The 23,225-nt window shown below is 39.7% G+C and overlaps 1 protein-coding gene across 1 annotated transcript in view; it reads right to left on the reverse strand.

The window, feature by feature from the left end:
• The window catches only part of ASXL2 (ASXL transcriptional regulator 2), a 2,483,396-nt gene extending 2,466,083 nt beyond the window's left edge, over positions 1-17,313 (reverse strand). Inside the window, exon 1 of the mRNA XM_044062884.1 lies at positions 17,082-17,313. Coding sequence (XP_043918819.1) covers positions 17,082-17,138 — 57 coding nt within the window. The 5' untranslated portion in view covers positions 17,139-17,313. The remainder of the gene's footprint in view (positions 1-17,081) is intronic.
• Positions 17,314-23,225: the final 5,912 nt, after the last annotated feature.

Consider the following 23,225-nt stretch of genomic DNA (forward strand, 5'->3'; position numbering starts at 1 on the left):
GCCATGACTTTTTTCTTTTACTTTCATTTTTAAGTCTATTTATGGACAATTTCAGGCCATTAAAGCCAAACCCCTCTAGCTGTGGACATGCATGTTTCTGCCTTCTTATGACATCATCAGCACAACACAAGAGGAATGTCTGACCTTTGGAAACACAGGGTTGTCATACCCAGCCCACAGCTAGAGGGGTTTGGCTTTAATGGCCTGAAATTGTCCATTAATAGACAAAAATGAAGATAAAAGAAAAAGTCATGGACATTCAGAATTGCCATTTAGCTGAAACACCTGATATCCTTAAAGGGTGATTTGCATATATCCCATGAAGCTTCTGATGCAAGAGGTTTAAGGTACCACACAGTTAGAAGTCTAGCTTTGCTAGATTTTTCATTTTTTGTTTTTTAGCCAGTTGTTTATCTGTGTGACCTTTTTACTCTTTGTTTTAGTTTGTTAGTTGGGATATTTTGTAGGCACCCTAATGTTTGTGGATATCGGCTGGGTATGACAATCCTGTGTTTCCAAAGATCAAGCATTCCTTTTATGCTGTGCTAATGATATTACAAGAAGGCAGAAATATGCATCTCCACAGCTAGAGGAATTAAACTTTAATAGCCTTTAACTGTCCGTAAATAAGACTTAAAAATGAAAGTAAAAGAATAAATCATCGACATTCAGAATTGCCATTTAGCCAAAACACCCGAAATCCTTAAAGGGTGATTTGCATACATCCCATGAGGCCTCTGATGCAAGAGGTTTAAGGTATCACACAGTTACAAGTCTAGCTTTGCTAGATTTTTCTTTTTGTGTTTTTAACCAGTTGGTTATGTGTGTGACCTTTTTACTCGTTGTTTTAGATGGAAGATATTCAGAAAGATTAAGATAAAAATTAGAGAAAAGAAAAATATCTACACAACAAAAACTATCAGAAGCTTCAAAAAATGTGATTCATTAATACAACAGATCCATGAAAAACATTACATAGACAAAGAAACTTTGGGCCACCTGGAAAAACGTGACAGAGAAAGTGCAAAACATAAAGAACAAAACCTAGATATATTTGAAAGGTATAAAAAGAAGCATGGTAATGGAAAAGAAAAAGAGCTCTAATATAGTGTAATATTTATAAAAAGGAGAAAGCCCAATTAACCGGGCGGCCACGGTGGTGCAGTTGTTAGCATTGCCGCCTCACAGCAAGAGGTTCTCCGGTTCGATCCTCAGCTGGGGTGTCTTCTGTGCGGAGTCTGCATGTCCTCCCTGTGGTCACATGGGTTTCTTCCTGGTGCTCCGGTTTCCTCCTACATCCAAAAGACATGCTGTAGGTGGATTGGACATTCTAAATTGGCCCTAGGTGTGAGTGTGTGCGTGCCTTCTGTGGAAGGTTGGGTGCCGGGCTGGCAACTCAACACCGTAAAACTCCACTGCCAATTATGAGCAGACAGATGATCCGCTGTGGCGACCCCTAACCGGGAAAAGCTGAAAGAAGAAGAAGAAAGCCAAACTAACCAATACAAAAAAGCAGCTCCCACAATATTTGAAGAGAAATACAGACAAAAGCATCCAGATATGGAAAATTCCACAATACAAAAAATAAGAAAACAAAGAGGAAATGTACAACAGAGGATTACTAATGTAGACAAAACAGAATCTGAAGTTACGGAATATTTGTGAAATGAAGGATTTAGTGTAGAAAATCCAACACAGGTAGCAACATGATAGAACAATGATTTTTATGTAATATGGGATATTTTGTTTTTTTAATGAAAAATGGATTTTAGCTGTTATGGTCAGTAGTGGTCTCCCTGGCAACCTGTCCTTTTATGTAGGCAAGACCACAAGGAAACTTAAAGAACATATCATAGAACACAAATCAGACATCAGAAGAGTGAATGATATGAATGCATTATGTAGACATATTATGTATACGAACATTGACCACATCTTTAAGTTTAGGGTTATAGAAATTGTGGATAAAGACATCAGGGGGGTGATATAAATAATTTACTAGAGAACAAAGAATATAGCTAGATATTGAGACTAGGAGCTGATATTAAACCTGGCCTTAATACTGCTGTGACCATTAAACCTGCGCTGGTTTAAGTTGAAACAAAGTAAACTTTGACGTTTGTGTGATATATATATATAAACTTTGATGTTTGTGTGATATATATATATATATATATATATATATATATATATATATATATATATATATATAAAAGCTTTTTAAATTGTTATAGGTGACTGTTGTTTTAAATGGCACTAGTGATGAGCTGGCTGTAGTCACATGATGTGATTTGTTCCTATTTAAACTGAGTTAATACATGTGTTTTATATTCACATTGAGAAAGGGTGTAGACCCGAAAGCTTTGTTGTTTTAATAAAGAAGTTTCTTGACGTTGGACTTTTTCTTCAGCATTTTGGAGTTTTATTCCAGTTTTACAGCAATCACCTTATTCTGCCATGGTCAGTAGTTGGGCCACTATTTTTTTCCTGTGAAAAAATTTACTGAAACAATCATTTGCTGAAATGATGTTTCCTTAAGTGGGTTTGAGGAATACTCATTCGCTGAATAAACTATTCGACAAACTGGTATAAACCCGTATAATGATGTTCCTTAAGGCAAAGTTCGGCTGCATCCAAAAAAAAAAACTCCTACAAACTGGTCCATCATCAACTGGCCAACCCAAAGCCCAGAGTGTGCACATTTAACTCACCAGTACGGAAAGACAAAACAGTGACGGCCATACCAATAAATTAGAAAAACATTAAAAAGACACAGAAAAGCAGGCTAAAAATATTACTTTCTGTCTACCTTGTATAAATGGAGTTACAGCCATCTAACCCATAACAGCCTCACAGTCCCAGTTTCATCTTCCTGTCGCCCACTTGAAACCTACCACAAGAGCCAAGGCTGACTTCAAAATTGACACAGTCAGGAAGCCCTAGAAGTATTAACTGACTGAGGGGGATCACACCAGATTTAAGAATTTGAGGATTCCCAACACCCCTCCATTAACTGGGAAACAACTCATGTACCAGTACACTTGCCCAACGCTTTCTGGAATTCATTAATTCCAATGCCCTGGACCAGCTCGTTCTTACCCCCACTAGAGGTAGCAACATCTTTGACCAGGTCATTACTAACACGGGCGACCGTTGCTCTACACCAATAGTCAACTTCTCCCTGGTTAGATCTGACCACAAACTAATCACCTTGGAAATCTACATCCCCCCCCCCCCACAAAGGTAACCACCATAACAAACTTCTCCAAAGCTAACTTTGGGCTCCTAAACACACAGGTGGCTAACTTCACAGCACCCATGCAAATGCAGAATAGTTGCATGACCGCCGAATCATACACCAATGCACTGTACGAACACATACACAAATGCATGGATCTCGCAATACCCAAAAGAACCAAGATGCTCTCCTCAAAAAAAAAAAAATGGAAGCCAATCTGGTGGTCACCTGCCATAAACAAACTCTACAACAGAAGGAGGAAACTGATGCAGAATAAGGTGAAGTCCCAAGACTGGAAAAACTCCCTTATCAGCCTCAACAAAAGGTTGAGATCCCTCATCAAATCCTCTAAAGCTAGCTATGAAAACAGAATTGCAGCAGATAGTAAAGACAACCATAAAGCCTTCTATAGTTATGTAAAGAATCTCCATGGCAATACCCAGATTTGCTCTGAGCTACTGCACAACGGTACCTCCTATACCGAGCCAGCAGATATTGCCAATATACTGGCAAACAGATTCAGTGCCAACTTTACCCCCCCCCCCCAAAGGACCAATCACAATACCAGTAGATTGCCAGGCACCCAGTATTACTGCTGCACAAGTTAAAACAGCACTGTCCAAGGCCAAGAATACAGCTTTTATGGGACCTGACAATATCCCCGGCTGTGTTCTGCATGAACTACAGAGTGAACTGGCACCTCACCTGTGTGCCATGTTCAATCAGAGCCTCACCTCAGGCTTTGTCCCTACTGAATGGCACACTGTTACAGTCATCCCTCTCCACTAGGGAAGAGCGACTATAGACCCCGGGAACTATCTAACTATTAGCCTGACAAGTCTGATATGCAAAGCTATGGAAAGCATCATCATGGACCTAATAAACAAGGTCATAGGGAATCTCCAAACTCTGGATCCTATACAGTTTGGTTTTGTGAAGGGTAGATCATCCCTGCTCAACTTGGTTGACTTCTTTGAGTCAGTCACCAGAGCTGTGGATGAAGGCAAGGTGGTTCATACAGCCTACCTTGATCTGGCCAAGGCCTTTGATACCATTCCCCATTTAGGAATCACAGAAAACTCACTAAGCTAGGCATCAACCCCTACATCACTAGGTGGGTTGCAAACTGGCTCACAGATAGTACCCACAGTGTGACAGTAGCTAACTCCAAGTCAGACTGTCAACCAGTCACGAGTGGAGTCCCACAGGGTTCAGTCCTGGGTCTTCTCCTGTTTAGTAACTACTTCTCTGAAGTCCAGGCCAACACAAAGGGACTCTGGCTGACAAAATTCGTAGATGATTGCAAGTTGGGAGCTATTATTAACTCCCCAAGTGATGTTGACATCCTACAGAAAGGGCTCAATGAGACCAACAACTAGTGCCAGAACCATGGCCTTTAGCTCAATGCCAAAAAATGTGTCATCGTCCCACTTGGAAAAACCCAGTTCCCTTGAATTACCACATTGATGGTAGTCCACTGAACACAGAAGGCGTCATAAGAGCTCTGGGAACATAGGTTGACAGCAACCTCTCTTTTGACCACCACAGTGCCACTGTGATCAGAAGGTCCTTCTATGTGGCACATCTCATTACTAAGGGTTTTGCATCCAGGAAGAAAGAGGTCAATGTCTCCCTCTACCCTTCCCTCATTAGGCCAATCATCGAGTACAATGTCCCATTTGGCATGTACCTCACTAGACACCTGCAACAACTGGAGAGGCCACAAAAGTACCTCACAAAGAGGATCCTAGGCCTTAAACATTTGCCCTAAATGGACAGACTCAAAAAACTCCCAACTATTCTCCGTCTCATATTGCCTACTTAGAGGCAATCTCTTCTTGACTTACAAAGCCATGTCTGACCCAACTCTGTTAGAAATGCTACATCTAAAGAAATCCCAATCCCTCCACACCACACACTCCAGAGACCTCAACTTCATTACCACAATCAACAGAACATGCTGGAGGGACAGATTCATAACCCAGAGAATGTCCATGATATGGAATAAACCTTGTCATCACAATGAACAAAACATGCTGGAGGGATAGGTTCATGAGCCAGAGACTCTCCATACTCTGGAATAGACTGCCCATACATGTCAAGCAGAGCACCTCATTGGCCCTCTTCAAAAGGAACCTTGATGATTGGATGGGAGATAGGAAATTCACTCTGGGGATCATGTCAGTCGCCCTGCTAGACAGGGGTCCAGAGAAGTAAATAATGTGGGAAGAAATATCCAGGGAATTGTTATGGCTAGGCTTGTATAGGCCCTAGGGCCAATAGCCTAGTACCAACCTATGAACCTATGAATAGACTCCCCATACATGTCAAGCAGAGAACCTCACTGGCCCTCTTCAAGAGGAATCTTGATGAGTGGATGGGAAATAGAAAATTCACCCCGGGGATCACTCCAGTGGCTCTACTTGACAGAGGCACTAGGAACTAAGGTTGGATGCCACAACGCCAAGCTAATCCTATGGGCTAGGCTTGTAAAGGCACCAGAGCCATTAGCCTAGTAAACACCTACGAACCTAGAGAATCATAGGCCTCAGCAAAATTAAAGTCGAATGGCTCCAGCATTAAAGGGGTACCAAGACGGTCTAGTAGCATAAACAAAGGCAGCCTACATCTGTTTCAATGAAGTCAGAAGAGCCTTAGCAATATTAACTTAAGACCATCAACTAGTTTAATGCAGCTGAATTCTCATCAGAAGAACCACAGCATCATCAGAAGAACCAGAGCAAGATCAATAGAATCAGATGCTCCTTCATACGAAATGCAGCATGAAAACGCTCAGTAGAATTAACAGAAACAGTAGACCAAGAAAGACAAGCAAAGTTAGGAGGCATAAGCAAGAACAGCAAAGCCTTTAGACTTTAGCAGAATTAATGCAGAGTAGGAGATGAAACAAAAGTCCCATCAGAATGAAATGATCAAGGAATCCAGGGATGTTAACAGAGGCAGTGACAGCACATTTAATGAGATCAACAAAAACCCAGCCACTCCTCTACTTACATTACAACCAGTACCAACCTCTCTAGTTCATAAACTGCTCTCAAAACTGAAACCATGCTCCCGCTCTTCCAATGGCCTTCCAGCTGAACACATAAAACTTCCAGCAAATTCTATAGCTCTTCCAATTAGCATCCTCATTAACTGATCAATCTCTGAATCATATGTCCCACAACTATGGAAAAACTCAATTATTACTTCCCTTTACAAAGGCGGTAACACCAGTGATCTATCTACCGGCCCATCTCCATACTCTCACCTCTATCTAAAATTTTAGAAAAGTGTATTCTTTCTCAATTGCTAAAACATCTCACAGACAATAACCTACTCACACCCTCCCAACATGGTTTTCTGCCAGCACGCAGCACAACAACAGCCTTACTGTCATTTACCAACACTGTATACAAAGCTCTTGATGCAGGCCTACTAACATCAATGATCCTACTAGACCTATCAAAAGCTTTTGATATAGTATTCCACTCAAAACTACTTTTACAACTTGAGACCATAAACTGCTCCCCACACACGCTATCCTGCTTGTATTTGTTAGATGGCAAAGTGCGCAATCTGATTACCTACTCAACAATATAGACGTTACCCAAGGGTCAGTTCTTGGGCCTTGCTTTTTAACATATTTATTAATAATCTCCATAAAGCATCCCTGCAAAATACACTCATTGAATAGGCGGACGATTTGACAATAATTACATCCTCTAACAACATCTCAGACCTCCTAAGGATAATACAAATTGCATTTACTTCCATCGAATCCTGTCTTAACGAAGCTCAACTGCTACTTAATCCCAAAAAATCAAAACTTTTACTCTTCACAACCAAACCTCTAACTCTAGACTTTAAAATATTCTCTCAAAACAATACAAAAATTGAAATTGTAAAAACAGCCAAACAACCTGGCATCACAATTGATGACAAACTATGCTTTGAGAATCATATACTCAACTCAATCAAAAAGACCCATTTTAAGCTTGGCAAACTCTATAGGTATAAACTCTATTTGGACAAGTCTACCAAGTTGAAACTAGGTAATAGTCTACTTCTACCCAACATCCTCTATGGTTGCCCCATTTTTACGAACTTGCACACATCTCTCCTGAACAAACTGCAGTCGTGCTACTATAAAATAGCCATGTTTGTCTCCAACATGCCAACTCGTACACATCATTGCCTGGCCATTAAATCTATAAACTGGTTTGAGTTCTCTGATTACCTACATTACTCCCAACTTACTCTCACCCACAAACTACTAAATAATCCAAACTTCTGCCCATCCTTTCAAACTATAATACAAACACACACCCCTGCTCAGTATCTTAGGTCCTCTAACAAACAACTCTTAACCATAACTAAACCAAACAAAAGAGCTGGACAATGTCTCTATTCCCATGCCATTGCCAAACTTTGAAATGCACTCCCTCTCTCTCTTACTCAACTAGACTATCTAAAAACATTTAAATTTGCACTAAAAGAACACTTTCTCAATAACCTTGTCTGTTCTTGTAGTCATATAATTAAACCACCTTAAATGTTTTGGCCACTATATACTACAAATACTTTAACTTAATATAGTTGCAATTTACACTATCATTCTTTGTTTCCAATCTCTCTTGCTTTCTTTATTTCTGTGGCTGAATAAACAGAATTGATTAAACAGTACTCTTACTTATGAGAATATACAAACAGAATTACTAAAAATCTAACACACTTTATTTTCTTGTATTGTATACCTCTATAATATGCATTTATCTTGTATATCTACTTCAATTTGTATTGTGCAAAAATGTTTTGACTTTCAAAGTTAGGCTGATGTTATGTAAAACTTTCTGTGATTGTATGGAGCTTCTCTCCCCGGGCCTCCATTGAAAATGGGTCACTGGCCCAGTGGACTTTCCCGGGCAACAAATGTCAATAAATAAATAAATAATAAATAATCCTGACATCCAGCCTCATGGCAAAATATCATCCACATAGCATAGTACTTACAACCTAAATGCATTTTTCATTGCAACCAGATTTTTTTTAATTAGATAGTGGTAGGGCTGGTACTGCAGTTATTTTACTTTATCATACTTACTGTTACAAATATATTTATTTTACTTATTTGTTTGTTACAAATATATTTATTTTACTTATTTGTTTGTTATTGATTTAATTTATTGATTTTTTTATTTTTAATAATTGTTTTGTAATATTAAATACATAATAACAGTTTCTTGTTTGGACAAACATTTAACAATACAAAAAAGACATAGTAACTGACAGGGTTATTGCTGCGTAAACTGGCCATACTCATTGCAATAGATTCAACTGTATTTATCACTTATGTTGAAAAACAATCTCCTTGTTTCCCCTAAACCAACATTCTAGTATGGATTTGTTTTGCCTTCTCCCATTTCACCTTCTTTTTCTATATAATTCATTTGTTTATTCTTTATTATGTTTGCTTTTTTATAACCATGCAAATGAACTGATAACAAATCTCACAAACCTTTTTACAGCTACAACCCAAGCTCATACTTAAAGCCAACAGAACAAATAAGTCATACCATCAGTACTGAGTGCTATGCGAATAAGATACTTACATAATTTACTGAGCTGTATATGGCGCATATCATTAGTATAACTAATATTGAACACTCAAGAAAAAATACAACTAGTCAGCTAGAACAATCTAAGAATTTTCATGTAGTTAAAAATTTCATTTCATCCCATTCCTTTAACCTTCAACGTACTGAATGTCTATATTATGTCATACTGAATGTCTATATTATGTCATTCAACAACATCCCCTTTAAAATCTAAACATTCTGAGAGCTGCACTCTTTCCATTAATCCATCATAATTCATTCCTTAGTAACTTTTTACTACTGTCTTTTACCTACACTCAAACAACCTATCACCCATGTTTTATTTAGGACTGGGGTATCAGATTAAATATTCTAAATAAGGACTTTCCAAGGCAAAGAGCAGAAGAAATATCTCCACCTCTTTTTTTACTTAGCTATAAAACTCAGCATCCATCCTGCTTATTCTAGCTACCTGCTTCTCAGGATAACTTTTATTACTGGCGTAAGAACTATCCTGATATATTTATGTTCTTCTACATCCCCCAAATAGCTTTTTTCTGCAGGACAGCCACTGTGAGTACAGCACTTCTTTGGACCATATGGAGATACCATATATGGACATTCCACATTGTCAGTAAAGCCATTTTGAAAGTATTCTCCTCCATTTTCTACCACTGCATCTACCTCAGTGTAATGCACAGTTTCATGCTGCACTAGAAGTTATGGGTGACATCTGGTAGGAGCATCTTAAAAGATACATCTCCAACAAAAGAGCTCTGCACATTGTTCTGATAGGTTCACAGGTAAACACTTGGGTAGCTGCCCTTGAGGGCCATTTAAAACCTAGCCAGTTTCCCTTTTTGCGTTCAAATTAACCTATCCCATTTGTTTAAAGAACAGCTTTACCCATCCCACTGTTGATAATTATATATTATCTCTAATGAGAATAACTTTGATCATTCCATAGATAATTTGAGGGAACCCATGCATGGGATAAAGCATTTAGAAGATGCCTCTGTCCACTAGTACAGGGGGATGTCCTAGGGTAAATTTGCTGTTTCCCATCCACAGATCCAAGCTGATCTTGAATATGGACAGTGATGAACATTGTTCTATGTATATGGGGAGTCTGTACCAGAGCAGCTGTATCTTTTGTGATATATCTGTTTGCCAAATTGCAGATGTTGCAGAAGAGGTTTAGCTCCCTAGACAGAGTATTTCTGATGCCATTTGACACGCTAATGTGCAGTAGATCCATCAGTATTAGGTTGGAGGATACCTTGTATAACTATCATCAGAACAGTACATTCCCTCTAATAACTGCCCTCTGCAAGCTGTATGACTTATCAGCTCCTGATCCTTAGTATCTTCCTGACTTCTAATGAAAGCCAAACTAACTTCCCAGTGTGATGCTTTGTTAAAGGTCATGTAAACATCATTCAATAAGTGCTTTCTCCGTGACACAATAATAGATCAGCTGGAATAGACAACTATAAGTGAATATGGCTCCTAAACACTGAAAGGTGTCAGCAGTCCTACTCGGCTGCACTTCAAAATGCTCTCCATTAGTTTTATCACTACCAGTATCAAAATGATAACTTCAGGATTTAACCTTGTTGCCATTACATTTTCTGTCTTTGTCTTGCTCTGGACTTGACACATGAGGAATGACAAAAAAGGAGTACCTCATTAGTGGTCTCACCAACATCCCCCAAAGTTCTTTACGGTCCATCTAGCCCTGATGCCTTCTCTCCCTACCTCCCCGTAGTACTCATTAACGTTCCAGTATCTCTTTCTTCATAATAGTGCTGCCTATTATTTCTCTACTTCCCTTTATGCTACTCTGTTAGACTCAACAAATAATGCACTGTAAAGGGCACCCACACAGTGGCAAGTTCATAGGTAGGTACTAGGCTATTGGCCCTAGGGCCTAAATAAGCCTAGCCAAAAAGGTACCCTGGCTCTCGCCACCCAAGAAAATTATTTTCCTGTGCCCTGTTGAGCACAGCCACAGAAGTAATCCCTGGGGTGAATTTCCTATTTCCCATCCAATCATCAAGATTTTTCTTAAAGAGTGCTAATGAGGAGCTTTGTTTGATATAGATAGGTTGTTTGTTCCACAGTATGGGAAGTCCCTGGGACAGGAATCTATCCCTCTAGCATGTTCTGCTTATTGTGGTGACAAGGTTTAGGTCCGTAGAGCGTGTAGCTCGGAGGGATTGGGATTTCTTTAAGTGGAGCATGTCCAACAGATTTGGGCTTGACATAGCTTTGTATGTTAGGCAGAGATCGCCTCTAAGTAGGCGATATGCAACGGAGTAAAGCTGGAGTTTTTGGAGACAGTCTGCGTAGGGCATCTGTTTGAGGCCAGTAATTCTCTTTGTGAGGTATTTCTGCGGCCTTTCCAGTTGTTGTAAATGTCTTGTGAGGTACATACCAAAAGGGGCGTTGCACTCTATAATGGGTCTAATGAGTGACGAGTAGAGGGGAACAATGACCTCTTTTTTTCCTGGATGAGAAACCTTTTGTGATGAGGTATGCCACATAGAAGGATTTCCAGACTACTGTGGCAATGTGATTATCAAAGGAGAGACTACTGTCCATCTGTGTCCCAAGGTCTCTTATCATGCTTTTGGTGTTAAGTAGACTACCGGCTATGTGGTAGTTCATGGGTACAGTGTTTTTTTACCAAAGGGGATGACAATGCATTTTCTGGAATTGAGCTCGAGGCCATGGCGTTGACACCAGGCATCTGTCTCAGTGAGGCCCTTTTGTAGGATGTCCACATCATTAGGAGTTTCGATTATGACTCCTAGTTTGCAGTCATCTGCAAACTTCATTAGCCAAAGACCTTCTGTGTTAGCCTGTACTTCAGAGAAGTAGATACCAAATGAGAGAGGACCCAGGACTGAACCCTGTGGTACTCCACTTGTCACTGGTCTGAAGTCGGATTTGGAGTCTGCTACTTTCACAGTGTGGGTTCTGTCAGTGAGCCAGTTGGCAACCCATCTTGTGACATAGGGATTTATACATAGTTTACTGAGTTTATCTATAATTCCAGAGTGGGGGAATGGTGTTGAAAGCCTTGGCGAGATCTAGATAGGCTGTGTGAACTACCTTACCCTCGTCTATGGCTTTGGTGACTGCTTCAAAGAAGTCTATCAGGTTTAGGAGACATGATCTGCCTTTTACAAACCCGAACTGGGAGGGGTCCAGAGTTTGGAGATTACCAATGTCTTTGTTTATAAGTTCCATGATGATACATTCCATGGCCTTGCAGACTAGGCTCGTCAGGCTAATGGGGCGGTAGTTCCCAGGGTCCGTGTGGAGTGGGATAACCATTGCTGTGCACCATTCAGTGGGCACAAAGCCTGAGGTGAGGCTAAGATTGAACATGGTACTTAGGTGGGGTGCCAGTTCATTCTGTAGTTCGTGCAGAACGCAGCCTGGGATGTTGTCAGGTCCCATGGATGCTGTGTTCTTGGCTTTGGAGAGTGTGGTTTTTACCTGTGCAGCCGTGAATACAGGAACTTTGCATCCTTCCGGTACAGAGATGGGTCCTTTAGGGAGTGAGAGGGGGGTAAAGTTAGCACTGAACCTATCTGCCAGGATGTTGTCAATATCAGCTGGTTCTGTATATTTAGTGCCATTGTGCTATAACTCAGAGCAGATCTGAGTGCTGCCATTGAGATTCTTGACATAGCTACAGAATGCAGCTTCTGCAGCTTAACATGAGACCTAAGTTCTGTCATTGACGATTCAAAGGCTATACAGTCAAAAACATTGAGAGCACTAACCCTACCCCTTATCCTAACCTTAACCCTAGCCCTAACTCTAAATGGCTTGTTGGCTCTGTAAAATGTGGACCAAGGCAAAGTAATAACACCCGTCTCCAGTAGAACCCATGTGTATAGCAGTGATTTCAACACATGTCAATCAACTATCAGTGTATGCATGATGTCACTGTCAAATCTGCATGGCAGTCAATCAAGCGTAATTTGCATACAACATCACGCCCATTCTGCATGTCAATCACACAAGCCATGCCCACTTCTGCACAGACTGACCAGGGAGGTACTGTTCTACAACAATGCCTTCCAGTCCTCTTTTTTAGGCTCTATCAGCACAATTATAGGATCATATGATCATAGGAGGTTACTAGGCTAATGGCCCTAGGGCCCTTATAAGCCTAGCCAAGTACAACCCCTGTTGCAAGAATATCAAGGTATTAAGTAGAACTAAGTCAACAACTACTGCCCCTGTCCAAGAGGGACACAGGTGAATTTGTGGTTTTCCATCTGATCATCTAAATTATGCTTAGAGTTAGTGAGGGGGCTCCGTTTCACCTGAATTGGAAGTTTGTTCCAGAGGACACGTAACCTCTGTGAGCCATATTTGTCTGTCCAGCAAGTCCTGTTGATGTCACATACTAGGTTGAGTTCTTTAGAGCAAGTGCATCTTACACCATTTGATTTACAAATGTGCAGCATTTCCATTAGAGCAGGATCAGAGATTGCTTTAGATGCAAGTCAGAGGTCGCCTGTTGAGTTCCTTAGAGCAAGTGCATTTTATACCATTTGATTTACAAATGTGCAGCATTTCCATTAGAGCAGGATCTGAGATTGCTTTAGATGCAAGTCAGACGTCGCCTCGGAGTAGTCTGTGAGACACTGAGTATATCACACTGATTTCAGTCTGTCAACGTATGACATATGCTGAAGACCCTGAATTTTCTTTGTAAGAAACCTTTGAGATATTTCCAGTTGCTGCAGATGCCTGGTAAGGTACATGCCAAAGTAGAATTGCACTCTATTATTAGCCTGATAAGTGAGGAGTACAGGGGGGGGTTATAACTTCTTTTGTTCTGGATACAATGCCCTTACTTAGGCTTTCTATGTCACCCACCTCATTTTTTACCACTGTGGAGACATGGTGGTCAAAGGAAAAGTTGCTGTTAACCTGTGTGCCCATATCTCTCACCACTGATTGCATGCTTAGGGTATTGTTATTAATGTGGTAATTTGCAGGATGTCACCCTTGCCGAAGACAATGCTAATGCAATTTTTTGCATTGAGTTTTAGCCCATGACTTTGCTACCAGTTGTTTGTTTGTGTAAGTCCCTCTTGTAGGATGTTGACATCATTTGGGGACTAGATGACTACACCCAGACTGCAATCATCTGCAAACTTTGTCAGCCACAGGCCTTTTGTTTTAGCCTGTACACCTGAGAAGTAGATCCCAAACAATAAGGGCACCAGCACTGATCCCTGTGGAACACCACTAAATACGGGTCTGCTGGTGAAGACCCACCTGACAATACATAGGTTGATCTCCAGCTGGGTGATGATGCCTGACTGGGGAATAGTGTCAAAGGCCTTGGCCAGGTCCAGATAGGCCATATGCATGGATATGTTTTCATTCAGGGCTTTGGTGACTGTCTCAAAGAAGTCCACCAAGTTCAAAAGGCAGAATCTCCCTTTAACGAAGCCAAACTCGGTCGGGTAGAGCATTTGGAGATCTCATATATCTTTGTTGATAAGGTCCATGATTATTCTTTCCATAGCCTTGCAGATTAGGCTGGTCAGGCTTAAAGGTCTATAGTTCCCAGGGTCAGTGGAGATGCCTCCTTTATGTGCCAGGATGACTGCTGCTGTTTTCCATTCAGCAGGTACAAAACCAGTGCTTAGACTGTGGTTAAAAAGACTACCCAGCGGTGCAGCTATTTCCTGTTTTCATCCATTTAAAACTCAGCCTGGGATATTATCAGGTCCCATGGAGGCTGTATTTTTGGCTTTGGAGAGAGTGTTTACGATCTGCTCCTTGGAAATGCTAGGTGGAGGGCAGGTGGTAGGGATGCTTTGGGGGATATGTGGCAGGGAGGGGGGGTGTTCACTGAAACTGTCAGCAAGCAGGTTGGCTACTTCTGTGGGTTCAGTATATGTAGTGTCATTAACAACCAGTTCTGCACAGATCTGCATTTTTCCTCTAAGGTTTCTGAGATAGCTAAAGAAGGCCTTGTGGTTATCCTTAGTGAAATAGGCTAATTTGGATTCATAGTTAGCTTTAGAATGTCTTAACAGGTGTCTTATTTGTTTATTTAAGCCAAGGAGGGAATGCTTCTAATTCAGAGACTGCCCCTTCCTTCTCTTGGAAAGCAATTTCTTTCTCTTATTGTATAACCTGTTAATGGTGGATGTCCACCAGGCAGGCTTGTTCTTTCTTGAGGATCTTGTTTTGGTCCTATCAGGTACATACGAATCAATACATTTTTTAAAGATGCTTATACAAGGCATTGGTGTAGATCCCAGTAAATGAGTCCATGCCATCAGTAAGGGCAGGGGCTATGAAACTATTAATGCCATCACATATTACGTTGTAATCGGCTTTGGAGAAGTTTTTTTAGTCTAGTTGCTGCTAATGGGGGGGGGGGGGTGTGTCAGTTGTCACTTACTTCTAGCGAGACTGATTTATGATCAGACCTCCCTAGGAAGGGATGCACACATGAGAAGGTACAACAAGCACCCATGTTAGTGAGCACCACATCCAGAATATTTCAGCCCCTTTTGGGGGTGTCAACCAACTGGTCCAGGGCATTGGAGTTGATGAAGTGCAAGAACCTTTGGGCAAGTGTGTTAGTACACCTATAATTTACCTATCTATGGATGGGTAGTTAAAGTCACCTAAAACCAGGCTGTTTGCCTGCATCTTGAGCAATTCAAGTAGATTCAAGTATGCAATGTAGGTATCTTGGTTCATGGCGGGGGTCCTGTAACTGGCAATAACTTTAACTTGGCGAGGGGTCTTACCTACAGTCAATTAAACATGGATTAGTTCAAAAAAATCGTTTTAACCAAGCCAGAGGTGTACTTTTCTTTGATGAATATTGATATTCCACCTCCTTTAGTTTTTAATTAACGGCAGGTCAGTGATAAAAGTTGCTGGTAATAACTCACTAATGAAGTATCATCCCTTTCTTGTGCTGAGTTGAAACAAGCTCCGAGCTTCCGTGACTTCCCACTTTAAACAACATGATGTTTCTACAAATAGATGAGTGACCAGACCACAAAAGATACAGAAGTCAAAATTAAATCAGTTAGTAGTATGGACAGTACATTACGGCTTCTGTGCAAATGTTTTTTTTTTTTTTCAATCCAATTGCAAACCAGACAACCATGCTATTAAAACCTGTCCACGTTAAAGACGTAACAAAGCACTGAGGGAGCACGCCCTCTTTAACTGATTAACTAACTAAATAAAACAGAAATAATGCGACTTTTCGCAAATTTCTGACAACACGTTATAGATGGGATCATGACAAATACTTCTGGCGATTCAATTATACATGCCTCAAGTTTAAATGCTTTCTCTACAGCCAATTAAACTTAATTTTAAAAGCAATAATTGAACAACTATCTAAAGGTACTTTTGCGACAAACAAAACTGCCACCTCAAAATTAACTTCTGAAATAATATTTATCGGTTTCCAGAATCACTGCCAAGCTAGATGTCCACGTATTTTATTTAATCAATAAAACTTCTGTCTAGCACACCTTACGGGTATAATCTAAATGTAACAACATGCAACTTCTAGTACCATTTCCCGGACCAATATAGCACTGATGTCCACACAATGAGTTGTTTATACTAAAAGGCAAAGCCATGTGCCCTTCTCAGCAAGCAAGGACACTCAAACCTGCTTTCCAACTGCCTGACAACTTTACGGCACAGCATTTTGCAGTCAAGCATTTTCTAATGCTCCCTGACCTGCTGCATTCAAAGCGACCACCTCAGTGACATTTTCAAATAAACTGCCTCTCCAGGCACATCCAGGTATGGTAGCGGAGTGCTTAAAGCCAGTAACAGGCTGTTGAAAAGCAAAGGGCAGTCCCTGGAAGTTCTGCCAGTATCTGCTGGGTTCACCTGTATCTTCCAGTCCATGCACATAAGTAGACTCATAAGCTGGCAACCTTTGCCAGTTTCAGCGTGTGTGTGTGGTGGGGGCACAGGCCTTGCTGTACTAATGTTAAAGTATTAATCACCTCCTTGTCAGCAGCACAGGTCGTACACTCCACAACAGACGAGCTATCCATTACCACACTACCCGTGGCACATAACGCACAAGTCCGCTAGAGGCTGTCTGACACCCCGGGTAGTACCAGCTGTCATCAACCATAAACAACCCAAGACTTGAGAAATAGAGGGGAGGCAAGCACATAAATAACCCAAGAGTGAATTTTATTAATTACCGTCTTGGCAGCTTCGGCCCATGTTCTTCCTTTCTTTTTCCTTGATTTCTCACGCATGACGAGCCGTAATGTTTCTCGGCAGTCCTCTCCCTCACTTTCACTTGTTTTGGTGCCCTCAGCGCCGCACCTTAGAAAGTTGTTTGCAGTTAAGTACTGTACGAAGAGTAGTTACTGCTGCCATATTGGGATTTTACAGTTAAGTACGGAGTCATGTGAGCTCTCACCTCTCCCCCTTTCACGGGGCTGACGTCATCTACTGTACAATACCAGAATGACTGTAATCAAGTACAGATGACAGCAGGGTGAGTAGTGAGCGACGACCAGGTCAAGCACGCTGTGTTTCGGTACAAATTAGTTACTAAACCATCATTCTCGCTGCCACACTCCCATAAATTAGCGTGGGACGCATAAAATATAGTACTTGAACTTTCTCAAGACGCGCTTCAGTGTTATAACAATGAATACAATAAATAGTTGACTGGCAGGTAACTGATTCTCTCAGTAAGTGCAAAAGAAGAGCAGGCATAGGGATCGTAAAAAGGTCTAGAGAATGGGATCGTTATTAATGATAAAATGAACTCTCAACAGATTGTCTGGCTTTGATCTCAATATAGTGACCACCTTTCTGTGCTGAGAACAGGAATTCTGCGCTGACTGGGACCCTGGCTGGTTTCGGTTCTGTGCCTAGATACTTCTCTCTCAGTCTCAACTGTCCAGATTTTCGAAGAATGTCCACATTTCTGCCTCATATTTTGGTCTGATATTTATAAAATTCATGTTTTTTGGCAAATCATTGAAAATTAAGACACTAAATGATGACATGCGTCTGAGTTTCGGTCTTCGTATCCTTCAGAAAATGCATAGTAACGCAAAACCCGTTATTCTAGAAACGTTCTAAGTTTATAAGAGCACTATTTTTATGTTTTTGTCCCACCATTGTTTTATGCTTTGTCCAGATTTCTTGAGCTAAGAGGTATGAAATTGCGGAGGGTATGTGGAGTACGTTTTACAAAGCAGCTGAAATTCTTTACACAAATTCCATGGTGGGCACTGCCCTGGACTATTGCTCTCAACCTTACATCTACAAAATGACGAACATTACCTGTCATAATGTGGAACAAATGGCCAAAATGTGGAACACCTACTAACAGCTTAGTAACAACTTCAACTAGGAAGCTCACAGGATGGTTACAATTTGCTGGTTTATACTTATAAAAATTCCATTTAATGAATTAATGTGATTCAGTCCTATTTACCATAGATATCAGTTAAAACAGCTCCTAATGCTGAATTTGATAAAGACCCTTTCATTGTGGAACTTCAAAGAACATGACTTTGGTTACACCAGACAGTAACTTTTGGAAAAAGAAGCATCCGAGGAAGTGCGAAAATATAAACAACAAAACCTAGAGATATTTGAAATCTCTAAAAAATATGGACATGGGAAATAAAGAGAGATTTGATATGGTGCAATATTTATGCAAAGGAGAAAGCCAAGTTAACCAATATAGAGAAGGCAGTCTCAAATATATTCAAAGAGAAATGTAGACAAAGGCATCCAGATATGGAAAATTTCACAATAAAAAAAATAACATCACAAAGATGTAACGTGGAAAAGAAGATTAGTAAAGCAGAAGTTAAAGAAATAGAAGTTAAAGTTATGGAGTGCCTGCGAAGTGAAGGATTTAATGTTGAAGGTCTAACACAGACTACATCAAAGCATGATGGAGTGAGTCCCCAGAATAAGGAAAAGCAAGAAGATCAGGAGACATGTGAAGAAGAAATATGGCACTGAGAAAAAAAAGGAGATTTAATATGGTGTAATATTTATACAAAGGAGAAAGCAAAACTAACCAATACAAAAAGAGCAGCACCAAAGGTATTTGAAGAGAAATAGAGGGCAAAGGAATCCAGATATGGAAAACTTTACAATAGAAAAAAATAAGAAGACTAAGAGGAAAAGTAGAAAAAGAGATTAGTAACTGAGAAGTCGAAGAAATAGAAACTGAGGTTATAGAGCAGCTGCTAAGAGAAATATTCAGTGTAGAAAATCGAAGGCAGAAACCACCATAACAGGATAAAGCAATGGATATCCAAATTAAGGGGAAACCAGTGGAACAGGAAGCAATTGGTCAGGTGCTATATCAAGATATTTTGGTGCTTCCACAGGAAATGAGTATAAACGTTCATTTGAAGCTAAACAGCAAGGAAAGGAACAGGAAACTGTGGAAACTCTGATGCAGTCAATTTGAGGAGTTATATGCCAGTGAGTTCCAATATGACAGAACAAGAAATGACACAGGATGAAACTGAAGAGAATGTGCCACAGGAAGATGCTATAGAACTTTCTAGAGAATGCCTGCAGGAAACGGAAAACAAGGTATGTGCCCTCAGTTTGGAAGAAAATGAGCTAAGAGAAGAGTTGCTTGATTTGATGGGCATGGATAGATATATTAAGATCAATAAGAGAAATAGATTGCAGAAGGTCAATAAAACCCAAAAAGTAAGAAGTCTGATAAAACAAATGAATGCAATAATTAGGACTGTCCATAGAGACCCATGTAATATAACAGAAGTAAACAGGATATACTACTGTGCTACTAAATTAATAACTGATAAAGTTTGACCACAAGATCACAGGGTAGTGAGGGAAAGGAAAGGGAGAAATCAAATACCATCATGGAAGTATCTAACAGAGAAAACAGTACTTATACATGCTACGGATGGGTAAACAGCATGACTATAAGTAAAAGTGGTACTGTTTAGACTGTTATGTTACAAAACAGTACCACTTTTACTTATACATGCTACGGATGGGTAAACAGCATGACTATAAGTAAAAGTGGTACTGTTTAGACTGTTATGTTACAAAACACAATTGAAGTGTATCATGGTGAAATTAATGTATTACACATTAACGATAATACACCGACATTTAGAAAAAAACAAAATAGTTTGGAATATTTCTGAGGCAGCAGTGGCTGTATCCCGATTCTGCATTGAGCGGGCCTCTGATCCACACATTGGTATAAAGTCTGTCAATGTTTACCAGTTTAACCTGAACGTTTTAGTCTAAAAAAATCCTAACCCTACAAACACTAAACAATTCCCTGAAGTTTTACTGGAAATACCTTTTGACAGGGAACATGACAAAATGCTTTTGCTAACAATGACAGGTTATGATGGGAGGCTACAACAACATTGCGCTGTGGCTAACATTATAGTTAATGTCGTACATGACAATGACAATCCTCCTATTTTCAGGCAGATTCAGTATGTTGTAGCCTGTGGAAGGAAATGCTGCAAAAGGGAGTTTAATAATTACATGAAATGCCACTGAATTAGATGAAGTAGTTTTTACTTTCAGTGATAGTACCGCACCAGAGTGAGTCGTTCAGAACATGGTGGTTGCGATAATACGTAAGTACCGAGAAAACTATAAAGCAATTAAGACAAGAAGTGTCACTGTTAGAAGATTATAGAAGAGGGAATAGGTCAACAAAAATACTAAGAAAGATAGATGTGATTAAAGCAATGCACAGTATTAAAACAGACTAGGATCTATCATGCACTATTGCAAATAACAAACTTAAAATTTCAGCACAGGCGGAAAAACTTAGAAGATACACAGATAAATATGAGAAAAGTACAAAATAAGCAATTTATTGATGACCCAAAAAAGTTTTATAGAGAATTGGAAAATAAGGTAAAAGAAATTGAAAGACCGCCAAAAAAAGAGGAAGTAGCTGCATTTTGGAGCAGTATCTATGAAGATCCTGTGGAACATAACAAAGATGCTAAATGGATAGAAGAAGTAAAAGAAAGAATAAGAAGTTTAAAGGTGCGGGATATGAAATAGGATGAAATAACAGCCAGAGAGATTCAAACAAAGTTAAGAAAAGCCTCTAACTGGAAAACCCCAGGCCTAGATGCAGTACCTAACTTTTTGTTAAAAGTATTAACATCTTTGCACAATGATTTAACCATGAGTAAGAACTGTTTATATGTGCACCCAGAACAGACACCACACTGGCTAACAACAGACAAAACAAATCCTTTACTTAAGAGTCAACCTGCAAGCTACCCTAAAATTTATAGACCAATAACTTGCCTTCCGACGACATATAAACTATATATGGGAATTAACATCAACAGAGTTTATAGTCATTTAGAAGAAAATTCAATTATGGAAGTAGAAGAAAAGGGTAATAAAAGAAAGTCATATGGAACAAAGGATTATTTGTTGTTAAATAAAGTTATAGTGGAGAACTGTAAAAAGGGAAAGAATCTAAGTATGGCATGGACTGACTACAAAAAAGCATTTGATAGTATCCCACATTCATGGATAAACGAGTGCTTAAAAATGTATAACATACACCCAACACTGATTGACTACATTACAGTGACCATGAAATAATGGCAGACCACTTTGCAATTAAGCCATGATAATGGACAGATTATTATCCCAGGGGATAAGAATTCAAAGGGGGATATTCCAGGGTGACTCTCTGTCGCCGTTGCTATTCTGCCTTGCCATTAATCCATTGAGCTGTTTACTTAACAGCTTAGGCCATGGCTACAATTTGGCTCTTAGAAAACAACAAAGTCTAATGTTATCTCTTCTTTTCTTTGTCAATGATTTAAAATGATATAGCTCATCAGATGAGGAACTGAAAGCACAGCTACAGGTTGTGAAAACTTTTTCAGATGATATTAGAATGTCATTTGGTCTTGATAAATGTGCAAAAGCAACCCTTAAAGCAGGATAACTGCTGCACCAAGAAAACCAGTTTGGAACAAGAATGTGATATAAAAGAACTTGAGCAAGAGGGAGTGTATAAATACTTGGGAACTAATGAAGGATCAGCAATAAAACATGAACAAATGTGAATAAAACTCAGTAAGGAATACTTTAGAAGACTTAAATCAATCCTGAGAATGGCATTGACATCTAGGAACAAGATCCAAGCTATAAATCAATTTGCTCTTCCTGCCCTAACGTACAGTTTTGGAGTGATTGACTGGCTCTAAAAAGTGTTAGATAGATTATATATTAAAACAAGAAGGATGCTTCATGCTCACCAAATGATTTATAAAAATCATTGTATACCAAGATTATATATTCCCCGTTCTGAAGTAGGAATGGGCCTCCTTGAAATTGATTATATGTATAGATCTGCAATCGTGGGACTCCACACATATCTACTGACCTCACAAGATCCAAATGTAGTGAAAGTTTTGTAACATGAGGAGAATACAGCTAAGATGACTTCTCTGCTTAATTTAGCAGAAGCATATTGATGTCAAGCAGGAATGGAAATCAGACCCGAAGTGGATAAAACAGGAAGCAACTGAATGTGCCAAAAAAACAAAAGAAAGAATATAAGGTAAAGGACCAGATGAGAAGGCAAGAAATGTGGAAAAAACATAAATATAGTTGCAAGTATAGAAAACTTCTGGAAGAGCCACATGTTGATCAAGAATGAATGCAGGAATGGTTAAGGATAGGTGAATTCAAACCAAGAAATGAAAGGTTAATATTGGCATCCCAAGAGAGTGGACCATGTACACATTGGTTTGCAAAGTACATTGAACATGTGGCAGAAACAGGCAAATATAGGTTTTGTAAAACTGAATTGGAAACAGTCACACACCTTGTTGCTGGTTGTGACACACTAATGGCAGAAGGACTGTATACTGAAAGGCATAATAATGTGGCAAGACTATTGCACTGAGGATTAAACATTATGGTATTGAACTGGCTGAAAAACACTGGGAACGTGCCATAAAGCATCACAGAAAATGATGAAGTTTATATCACATGGGATCACCCATTACCAACAGTTCAAAAGATAGATGCTAGAAAAAGAGATATAGTGGTCCAAGGAAAGAAGACAAAAGTAGCATTGATCATTGAAATCGCCACACCCACTGACTACAGTGTCTTGCATACAGAGAGACATAAAGTCATAAAATACCAGGATCTGCATACAGAAATGAGAGCAATGTGGAAGAAAGATACCCAGACAGTTCCAGTAGTAGTAGGAGCAACGGGTTTTATAAAAAAAGAATTTACAATCATATTTAGATATGTTACCAGGGTAGCCATGGTGGTGCAGCATTAGCATTGGCGCCTCACAGCAA

Source organism: Protopterus annectens, chromosome 2.part1, assembly GCF_019279795.1.
Source record: "Protopterus annectens isolate FY-2018-M chromosome 2.part1, PAN1.0, whole genome shotgun sequence".
Classification (NCBI taxonomy): domain Eukaryota; kingdom Metazoa; phylum Chordata; order Ceratodontiformes; family Protopteridae; genus Protopterus; species Protopterus annectens.